Source organism: Bactrocera oleae, chromosome 2 (assembly GCF_042242935.1).
Source record: "Bactrocera oleae isolate idBacOlea1 chromosome 2, idBacOlea1, whole genome shotgun sequence".
Classification (NCBI taxonomy): domain Eukaryota; kingdom Metazoa; phylum Arthropoda; class Insecta; order Diptera; family Tephritidae; genus Bactrocera; species Bactrocera oleae.
The window spans coordinates 66,480,454-66,492,505 of record NC_091536.1 but is presented as its reverse complement, the minus strand read 5'-3'; the positions used below and the strand labels follow the sequence as shown (position 1 = coordinate 66,492,505).

At 31.3% G+C, this 12,052-nt stretch overlaps 1 protein-coding gene across 4 annotated transcripts in view; it reads right to left on the bottom strand.

The window, feature by feature from the left end:
• Positions 1-3,880: 3,880 nt before the first annotated feature.
• The window catches only part of pnt (ETS transcription factor pointed), a 209,215-nt gene continuing 201,043 nt past the window's right edge, over positions 3,881-12,052 (bottom strand). For 2 of the 4 annotated variants that reach the window (XM_070105523.1, XM_070105525.1), the window contains 3 exons: positions 5,551-6,464; positions 5,118-5,275; positions 3,888-5,046 (listed from right to left, as the gene is read on the bottom strand). In XM_070105523.1, the coding sequence (XP_069961624.1) occupies positions 4,983-5,046; positions 5,118-5,275; positions 5,551-6,464 (1,136 nt within the window). In that variant the 3' untranslated portion in view covers positions 3,888-4,982. Of the gene's footprint in view, positions 5,047-5,117; positions 5,276-5,550; positions 6,465-12,052 lie in introns of all 4 variants that reach the window. The other 2 variants (XM_070105524.1, XM_070105522.1) reach the window with 2 other exon arrangements.

Sequence of the window (12,052 nt, the reverse complement as noted above, 5' to 3'; positions counted from 1 at the left end):
AACTTTAACATGATATTTGGTTCCAACTGATTGATCGGCTATAATGTTGAGGTCCAACAACTCCACCTTACGGCTCCACTCAACTTGACAAGGACTTCAGCTTAGGGAATTTCTAACTCAGAAAATCGAATATAAGCAAGATCGCAAAATTTGGAAAGAACTTAAGTTTTGAGGTAAGAATTACGTCTAGCGGAATTGAATATACAAAGAAATAAAGACAGTTTTCTAGTTTTACATCTCTTATAAGTCAGTTGAGTCTTCGGTGGCATTACCTAATCCAATTCTAAAATACTATTTATAATCATTTTTAAAACAGTTGAAATTTATAATATTTACAACCAACCTAAGTTTGAGAATATTCGCAGCTTTTGAAAATTTTGACCTCTCTATAGAACGTTTTTAAGTTTCATGAAGTCACCAGAAACCGAGCCTTCGCTCCTCCGTTTTAAAGTGGGCATTACCTCGCTATTTATACATAAGTATATAGTATACATTTGGGGTGATCATTAATTATTCGCCCATTTTTATTAAATTTTTTTTAAGCTCGCAGTTCAATAATAATAATAATGGAGGCCGTCGTAGTTAGTACGAGAGCTTGGATATAACTAAGTAGATTTCAGATTCAAATCTTCGCCGAGACTATTTGCAAACGAAATAGAACTTTTCTTACTAATAGCGGTCTAATATCATACAAATTCAATATCGGAACATACTTATACCTATATAGGTATCGAGTATAAAATGAGTTCAAATTAGGGAAAGAACCTGGAAACATACTTTAAGCCTATGGTCAATTAGTAAATTTTTAAACTGTAGATTAAGTATATCCAAACAAACTGATGGAAGTTCTAAATACCCAAATTTTCATTAACAATATCTCCAACACTTTCCTCAGATTCCTTAGAATTTTGACTAGCTCAATAAACTTCATTTTACGGTCATTTGAAATCGTTTTCTGGAGTTTTTCTATTCCGGAATTTTTTTCGATCTAAAGTTGTATTTTATTAACCCTAGATTTCAAAAACCAACTAGAACATGGGCAACTAAAAATTATATATCTCATAAAGTAATCATTTGAAAATTTTTCGATGAAATTTACGGACCAGGGGTACATCTAGTGCGACAGCCTAAAAAAATGCAATTATAAAAATATATAATATATAAATGATTAAGGTGACGAGCTGATTCGATATATACTAGTCCCTCAGTTTTTGAGATATCGATCTAATATTTTGCACTCACCCTTTTGTCATCAAGAAGCTGAACGGAACGGCCGATATCGAACCGCTATAGCATATAGCTGTGATACAAACTGAACGATCGGAATTAAGAGCTTGTATGAAAAACTTCTTGATTTGACAAGCTATGTTCGTCGAATTCGGCATGACAACGGTACAATCTCCAAAGTAATTGTTCAGATCAAATTGCTAAAGCATATAGCTGTCATGCATACTGAACGAAGGGAATAAAGTTTTTGTAAGGAGTCTTTTGCATTTGTCAAGGGTATTATAGCCTCGGTGGAAACGAAGTTAACGTTTTTTCTCTTTTTTTTTTAATTCACACTTGGTGTGCCTCCTAATTAAAATAATTGACTAGCTTTTGTTTTTGGAAATTTGAGCATTTATTTATATCTTTTGAATTGTTGGGTTTTATATTTCATAATAATTAGTTAATGGCTAATTAAATTAAGCATTTAAGACAACTATACATAGTAATAGTAATAATAATAATAATATTAATAATAATAATATATTAATTTCTGCACAATTTTTTACAGTTAACACATTAACACAATTTTATTTGTACATAAATATATACCGCACTTTGCAGTTAAATATATAAAACCGCTATGTTTGTATATATTTAAATAATGCTTAATACTTACAAATATTTTATTGCTATTCACATATACTTACATTTACATATGTATATAGTTTAACTTATTTGCAGTAGTACTTCCATACTTAGAGATAATAGTAAAAAATATATGTGTGTGTAAGTAAAGTAAAGCAAAAATTAAAATATATTGTATATGTAAGTATGTATAAGTAAAATGCTGTAAACTTGCGGAAGCACTCTCATTGAAAATGTAGTAGTAACCTTTTAGCCTTTAAAGCGTTTGTTATTATTATTTAAGCTTTAAATTCTTTTTTGTTTTATTGTTATGTTTAACAAAATTAAAGTGTAATCACAATGTGTGCTTATGATGTTTTGATTTACTTTTTATTTATTATTTAATTTTTTTTGTTATTTCTTTTCATTTGGTACACATCGTTAAAAATAATTTTTTGATTATATTATTGCATTTTTATATATTTCCTAAATTAAAATAAAAAAACAGTTATATTACTGATATTTTTACTGCAGCGCAGCTTCTTTAACGGTACTGGGGTTCAAATGTGATGGTTGTGCAATAGCGTAGAAATTTGTTGTAGCGCTAATTTTGTACAAAATTATTTGCACCTTTTTAAATTGTTTAAATATATTACTACATATTTATATTCATTGTATCAAAGTTTTCTTTGTCTATATGGCAATTTGGACTACGAATATCAAAGCACGTGAGAATTTTGTTTTTCATTTTTATTCATTTGTAATTAGTTTTAATTGCACATTATGCAAAGTAATTTATAAAAACACATGTCAGATTTTTACGGTTCATATGTTTGTTTATCTAAATTAAAGCGGTCGGTTAGTTTTCATTTGTATATGTATGTATGTATATTATATTTAAAATCCGGTCAATCTAAAAATCCAAAGATTTACAAATTTACAATAAGCTCAGTAACGATAGCTGTTAAGAAAAAAGTAAAAGTAAAAAAAGTATTCAAACATTTTGTGGATAATTTAATGATCTTTAATTTTTGAAAATCGCGAAAAAATCATTTTTTGAGCTTTGACTCATAACAAATTTTTTTCCACACATCGGAACGATGTTGATTTTTAGTATATAAACTTTAACTATGTATTCACTCTTGCAGCATGTTGTAAATTTATGTACCTTTACTTTTAATATCTGGACTAATTTAACCGGTCCATTAATTTTGTGAATGTTTTTTATTTTGTTGTATATTTTTTTTACTATTTTAGTTATCTATATTTAATTTAGTTATTTTTATTAATATTATTATTAGTATATTTTTCATTGCAATTCAATTTATTTAGTTTTATATAGGTATATATTTTTTCTTTTAATTTTATTTTACTTTATTTTTAATGTATTTTTTATTTATTTCAATTAAAAAATAAACATTTTTAATTTATGTTAATTTTATTAAAATTTTCATTTATTTATTTTTCTTTTATTTTATTATAATTTTATTTTTCACTTCAATTCTAAAATTAACTAAAATTTAACTTTTTTATTTTATATAATTCTATTAATTTTATTTCTTCCTTTTTATTCCATTTAGTTTTATTTATTTTTAATATTAATTTAATATAATCTTTATTGTTTTCATTTATTTCATTTTTTCCCTTTTCTTTATTTTATTTTATATTTTTATTTTCTTTCACTTCTTTTCATTCGATTATATTTTGTTTTAGTTTATATATTATATGTGTTATTTTATTTGACTTCATTTCATTCGATTTTATTTTAATAATTTTTTATTTACCATTTATATAATGTAAAGTTTTTTTTAACATCTATTATGTTTTTTTTATTTATTTATATTTACGATTTTTTATTATTTTATTTAATTAATTTTTTATTCTTTTAGTTATATTTTAATTTTAGTTTTAAATTTTTTGAATTTTTTCATTTTATTTAAATTTATTTTATTTTACTTCATTTTATTTAATTTTATTTTATTTTAATATATTCGTTTTTATTTTATTAATATTTATTTTAATTTAATTTATTAATTATTATTTTTATTTGGGTTTATTTTTTTAAGTCTGTGTTTTTAAATTTTAAAATTTAATTATTTATTTTTTATTATTAATTTTTTAATTAATCTTGTTTAAATTTATTACATTTTTTGTGCAACATGTTTTATTTTTTTCTATGACCCAAAATATTTTCTTTCAACTTTTTAAACTAAATTTCGTTTTGAATTTAGCGACTTTCTGAAAGTATATACTATTAAATTAAAATTAACTTATATGAAAAATTGCGCTTTATAAACATACTAGGCACTAAAAACTCAGATATTTTTGATTTTTTTATATTCAAGCACACTAACTTTCATATTTAGAAATTTATACAACGTTTTTATGGTTTTTAATTTTTTTTTAATTACTAATAGCTATTTAATTTAAAAAAGTAACATTAAAATTTAATTTTCGTTTCTCACTAAATATTTGAAATATTTATTATAAATTATGAGTACGTCATGTAATAATGTAAAACTGTTGTGCAAACTTAAAATTAAGATCACGATTATTGGGATTTCTCTTATTTTTCGTGCGCACGCCTTGTATTCTTTAGCACACTATGTACAGTTATATATATATATATATAAATAAGCATGTAATCTCCTCAAACAAATTAATTGAATTCATAATTAAATGACTTAAGACTTAAACATGAGTAAGCACAGAAAATAGCAAATACGTAGTTGAAATAACGATTTATATGTAGTATATGCATGTATGCATACTAAAATATAATTACAACTGTAAATGTGTATATGTTATATGCGTCTATATATGTATGTATGTGTAAACAATGTGTGTGTACTTTCGAAAATCAAGCACATTTGGAAGAATCCACATTCACATGCATGCACCGCAACCCCCACACACAGCACTTGATGCCGCCCACATGTGCGGACTTGAAGCCACAAATGAGGTTAGCTCGATGATCTCATAGCATTTGGCATTGTCAAGTTTGTACTCGCAATTATAGCACAGCTTTAAGTTTTCCATGTGTAAGTGTATGTGTTTGCGTGTGTGAGGGTGTTTGGCTTGGGGGCTCGTTGCTGTAGTCATAGCTAACTTTAGTCTACCGCCTAGGCGTTCAGCCCTCAAACAGCAATCTAATCATCATCTTTCTTGTCCGTTTTGAGGTCATATTTTGCACACAATTCTTCTGGCGTGTAGCTGTAATAAGAAAAAAGTTGGAGATAATTAAAAAATCTGCTGAATGCGCTCATCTCTATGACACAACTTACCCAATCAGGTTTTGTAGATCGCAAACGAATTTGTAGACATAGCGCTTGCCTGCCGTCTTGTGGATGATATTCTTGTCGTAATAATAACGGAGACCACGACTGAGCTTTTCATAGTTCATTTTTGGCTTGTTCTTGCGTATACCCCAGCGACGAGCAACCTGGAAAGGTCGAATGGATTCATTAGTTTTGAAGGACTCACTGTAGATTTTTGTGAATACTTTATATTAGTAGACATTTTTTATTATTTGTTATTTTATTTGTTTTGGAAATAATTGCATTGTAATAAATTAAGTTTAGGATTTCGTATTTAACCCTAATTTTGCTCTTTTTTTTGATTTCCATCTAAAGTTTAATTTTTCCTCACGTTGACTTTCTCACTGACTCTGTCTGTTTTATAGTTTAAGTGAGCTTTTTCTCTCACGCGACAACTCACCTCATCGGGATCGGTCAACTTGAACTCCCAGCCATCGCCAGTCCACGAAATAAACGCCTGACACGTCTTATCCATCAGTAGCTCCAATAGAAATTGCCACAACTGTATTGGCCCTGAGCCGGTGAAGCACGGCACGCCACCTTGCATGGGATATGCGCCCATAAGCGCCTTCTCCAAGCTCATCGTGTTCATATACGCGGCTGAATGTTGCCCAGCATGATGTACGCCCCATTGATCTGCCGGCGACTGGCCACTCATTGACGAGAATCGCGTTGGATCGTAAGAACCATACTCCGATCCATAGGTATCGGGGAATGGTGAGCGTCCGTAGGCATTGTATTTCTGTTCATTATTCGCCACAGCTAGCCCATAGAAATCGGCGCCGTTGTCCTGATAACTCTGATGTTCTTGCGATGAGATCGTGCTTTGATAATCATTATCATCGTAGTGTACACCGGTGGCTGCAGCAACAGCTGCCGCAGCGGCAGCACCAGCGAGGTGAGGTGGCAAACCGTAAACGGACGAAACAGAGAGATCAGCCGGATCAGTTTGACCATTACTACTGCCACTGCCGAGACTTGAATAGGAGGAGGTGTTCTGTGTGCCAGGTTCCTCTTTCATCTGATGTTGGCTGTAGAGTGCGGCCGCGGCAGCAGAGTTTCGTAACGCCACATGCATGTAATTCATATTGGCACTGTTGTTGTTGTTGTGATTGGGCGTCTGACCGGCCGACTGGTTGGCGTTGACGGCGGACGTATTGCTGTTCGCGGCGGGATTGCTTTGTTGTGACTGTTGTTGCTGCTGCTGCTGCTGCGCATGCGAAATCAGCGATCCATTGTTACCATTCTGCGTTTGTTGTTGCGTTTGCGGGGGCGGGCTATTATTGCTGTGATCATGCGGATTACTGCTGTAGCCTATAATGCAAGAAAAATATTGTTTTTGTTATTATTTAACTATGCAAAAAAATAATTAAAAGTTTTTCTTAATTAAACTAATGATTAAAAAATAAATTACAATAAATAATATGCAGTATTTAACTATATATATACATATATGTAGGTATTTTACGTAAGTCAAGAAGTCTTTAACACCCAGAAGAAAACATCGGAGACGTTATATTATATATGATAGATATAAATGATCAGCTTGAAAAGCCGAATCGATTTATCCCTGGCCGTCTGTATGTCCGTTTTCCGAGAACTAGCCTCTCAATTTTTAAGATATCGATCTGAAATTTTGCACACGTCCTTTTCTCTCCAAGATGCTGTTCATTTGGCGAAACCGCCGATATCGGAACACTGTACCATATAGCTGCCACACAAACTGACCGATCCAAATAATGCTATCAAATTCATTTATGGAAACATTAATTTTGTGAAGGGTATTATATACAGCGTTGGGTGCAACCAAAACTAACGTTTTTTTCTGTTTTTATATATTTTTTATATTTATTTTAATTTTTTTAAATATTTTATTTTACTATTTCGAATCTGTGTAGTCTACAGCTAAGTATCTAGGTCGAATAAGGCCTGGAAGATTAGGGTTCCCATTATAGTGCATTATATTGCGTACGCTTATTTATTATATACTTATACTTTTTATTTTTTCTTTTATTTTTTACTTTTTAATATACCGTATTTTGTCCATTATCTAACATTTAAAAAGCAGAGAAATGCACGTATTGTCTAAGATAAATTTATAATGCCCGCTAAAACTCGCTTGTAATATGCAGAAAAATTAGACCGAGATAAGCTATTAATAACTAAGCTTTTTGTGTTAGCCTTAATATGCATAATGAGGGTCATATTTACATTTACATATACATACATATGTGAATATACATTTTTCTTCATTTTACTTCTTTTTGTTTATGCCACACATAAGCTCAACTGAAATGCATTCGAATGAGCCAACCTAATATATAATTGTATTACTATTTTCTTATATATATATATATATATATATATATATACATTCATTTTGTGTATAAATACATATACATATATGTACATACGTATACGGTTCATTTGCAAGCAAATCAAAAAAAAAATATACTCATATATTCATATATGAAAATTCATAAGTAAACATCTCCGTAGCTGCAGTCTTCTCAGAAGGCGTGCCCATCATTCAATCGTCTTGTCTTCAATACTTCATCACAAATACAACACCATCTCATAAGAGCACCGTACGCGCCCCATTAATTTGCGGCGCTGATTCGAGGAAATTCGAAAACCAATCAAAAGTGCACTCAACACCAATACAAAAACAAAGCGTACACAAAATGAGCTCCAAATGCCGCGAAAACAAAAACACATGACAAAAGCAATGGCTAGTGAGCAGAGCAGAGAACAGTCGTAGTGGGGAGCATAAACGAGTGTGAGTAGAGCGCGCTGCGCCAAAATTGCTCCCACAGGCCTTAGATGGGCGACTATAACTGTGAAAGGTGGGCAAGAGTTCATTCATACTTACTTGCCGCGTTAGAGTTCATTTGAGCGCAAATAATATGGAAAATATACAAACACATATAGATAAATATTACAAGTATATATGAAGAAAAATAGAGGATTGCAAAAGCAATCGTTTGTGAAAAACCTGTTGAATGTGAGCGTTATTAAAGCAAAGGTGTATTCAGCCGCTCGTTTGCAAACGTCACTGAGCTAGTTGCTCAGTTAAGTGACGAACGTTTTCAACCATTCATTCAAATCCAGTCGCCGTCATTCATTCACAACCGAAGCGTTAATTCACAGCCTGCTTGGTGGTCGGTCACACACATCTCTGCCAGCGCTTGAATAGAACCACTCGTTATGCCCAAGCAGCTCGCAATACTGCCTGCTGCCGACTGTCTCTGTCTGTTGTGCGCTTGCAAAGCGTGAAGCTTTTTTGTTTTTGTTTTGTTTTTTTGTGTTCTAGGGGTATAATCTGCTTTCGATACTGCGCAGATACCGCATATTGTTGGAGAGATGTGAAATAACTCACTGGCTCACACACACACACAAATTGAAATACAACGAACACCATCACGATATGTGGTGGAGCTGAAGCAATGAGGCACAAAATACTCCTCCCACTTGATGGGCGCTTAGGGAATATTGTTGCCATAACCCCAGTAGGGAATATTCGCACTTTTGTGGGAAATATTTTGGCTCAAATTTAGGATTGGAGGCAATTCTGGATGAGTGCATAAGCAATAAGCTATTGAAATAATGATAGATTATTAATTTTGTTTGCAAACATAAAAAAGAAATTTTAGACTGTTGATGATGCCGATGAAATAAAGGAGCTTTTTGAAAACCAAAATCTAATATTAGGTGGTTATTTACACTTTGAATTTCAAAAATATATTTTTTTTGCATATTTTTTATGTACTTAAGTTGATTAAACTGTTAGTTTCGGAGATATGAGCCTATGAGTTCTTTAACTTAGTGTAATCGGTTCCCATTTTACTTTAAACGTGTCTTTCTCGAAACTCTGTTTTTAGAGCCGGTAAGGAAAGTTTTTCCGAAACGGGTGTATCTATCGAAAGAAGACGATTTTTGATATTAATTTCGAGTTTGTAAGCCACTCAGAAGTTTGAATAAAAAAAAAACTACTTTTTTCGGGGAACCGTCATTTTGTCAAAAAACAAACTTAGTCTTTCGATCATTACCTATATATTATACATCCATAGTAATAAAAAAAATTTTTAATTTACAAATGACTTGTGATCGCATTGGAACCATTGGAAGAGCTTCAAAAACACAGCATTTTATTTTTATTAATTTAAAAATAGTCAATTATAAACCAATTTCTATAAAAAAATTTTCAATAGTGTATTAAAACAGAGTTATTTTTGCATAATCATCAAAAGCGTGGAACTTAAGACTAGCAGAAGCGGTTTTTGTTTTTTGTGCTTTAATTTTTTAGAAGTAGTATTCAAAGCAATGGATGGATATTATAAATTATTGGGAAAATCGAAACAGTGTTTTCAACCAAATTCAAATCAATCAAAAACTTGAGTAAATTTACGAGGAAAGTTTTCATACCATAGATTTTTAATAATTTATATTTTTTATGGTCGGAGAGGCCTCATTTGGAAATTTCCATTTAGCCAAAAGTGCTTAATTAATGCTCTATAAAGTTTAGGCAATAGAAGACTCGATTTACCAAGAATAATATTCTATGATTTTTATGTTAAGTTGAATAGTAATAGTTTTCTCAACTAAACAATTAGGAAGATCATAATTTTGTATTTAACAATAAAAATTATAGTAACAAGATAAATCGTATTAAAAATACTGACATATTGTCGAAATATGTGAAAAGTGTTAAGGTGACCAAATTTCTATGTTTCATATTTTAAGATTTGTTTTATGTGGTAATTATGAAAAAAATTATTTTTGTAATTAAGAATAAAAATTATAGTTTCGAGACGGATCGTACTCTAAAATATAGTTTATAATATCATAAGCTAGCATAATGTCGAAATATGTGATTAGACCAGAATTTTTTATTTTTATTACCATTATTATTATTTTATATTTTATTTTTATTTTTCGAAATTTTTTAGTATAGTATAGATATTATACAAAAATTACTCCCAGAAGATATAGCTATATTCTTAAAGTAAAACAATAAATCTTACACATACATATGCATGTATGTATGTATATCATGGCGAAAAGTATAGATTGAGAAATGTAGTTTAGATGTAGGGATTTTCTTTAAAATACTGATCACTAGCGAATTATTTTTAATTGATTGCTGAGTAACGAGCATAATTCAAAGTTATAAATGACAACTAGACAGCCCTTGCTAGATTTGAAAAATTATTGCCATAAATTGCCTGCTGAAGTTAATCTCATTATGAAGAAGGAAACTAATCTTGCAAAAAAAAAACTGGCTGAGCTAAATTTTTATAAGAACCATACTATGTACATAAAATTATAACAACAATTTTCCCCACTTAAAATGCATTTCCAATTGATTAATTTTAATTTAAGTTAGCTGAAGTACTTAGGCTGCTTGTTGTCATTGTTCCCAAAAGATTTTATTTCAATAGTTCATTGTTCCAGCGAAAAATAATACTTAGTTAAATTCAATTCAAAACTCATTAAAATCGGGCACTTAATCAAGGCACAATAAATAGCGCAAGAGTGTAGTGATATTCAAATTCTAAAGAGCCACTCTTCGGCACAAATCATCAACAAAAATGCCCAAATAATAGACTTAGTTAGGCATATGACAATATACAAGCACATATGTACATATGTATGTATGCATGTATATGCTCGTAAAATCACAGCCACTTAACCAACCCGGCGGCGGGGTACCAATTGCGCGCTCAGGCAAAAAGCAAAAAGGAACAAAAAAAACAGCTGGCAGAACAAAGCTACAGCGACTTGTTGATTCACCGAGCGGCGGTCGCATGGTGGCAATGTCACTGTGGTTGCCTTACATTTGTAAATACACACATTGACTTGTTGGTGTAAATATCACACTGGCGCAACCCTCATATGCATTCCTGCTTGTAGTTAATAGCCACCCACAGCCTTACACACTCAGCCACACACATACACTCGCAGTGTTGTAAGCATATAATATACACCGAAATGTGTTGTTGTTGCCCCAAATAGACGCTTGTGCCTGGGAATTTAAATAAATTGCAATTTAATTACTCGAGCAGCTCAACATTTCACTCATCCCGAGCGTCTTGCGGCCCACAAGCGCCAAAATAAACACATACACACACGCACGTGCATATATTAGAAATATAAATGGGCTTGCATAACACTATTTACATTTATTTGTGTGTGTGTGTGCTTTGCGGTTATTTATATTTACATTTATCACAAGTTCACACCCTCGTTAGTGCGCAATTAAGTTGCAACCAGCCGCCACGTTGGTGAGCACATAATTAAAGTTTCGTTTCATTTCACTTTAGCATACTTGTGGCATGCAACACGAAATCTCGCTTTGATGTCAATATTAATTTTATATGCCACAGCGACGGCATTGGGCACTACTGGTATGTCGTTAAATACAGACAGACATTCTTGTCTTCTGCTACTAAAGTTGTTAGTATTTAACTTTTGACAGCCGTAAGCGTGAGCGTGTTTCATGAGCGAAGAGGTGTCAAATAGATTGTACTAATTAAGCAAAGCTTATCAAATTTGTATTTGGTAAAGCTAGACAACAAATAGCTAGAATTTTTAATTAAAGTTTCCTTCTCTTTTGAATTGTTAGTATTATCTTTGGTTTGTGTGTGTGTGTGCGACCTGCCGGATATTTGTTGTTGTAAACATTTTGTTGACGAATTTTAAATATTTAATTTATTTATAATAGTAAGGATGCTAAGTTCATGGTATAATGCGGTGCATAGCAGAGGAGAATCTTCTGGGTCCAGTATTACTACGGCATTCAGAAATTTCGCTTATTATTTGTTTACAATTACTTTCGAAAGAACAGCCTTCAAAGTATGAACATGGTCGATTTTATGTGACTTAAAATACTGTTTTAAGCT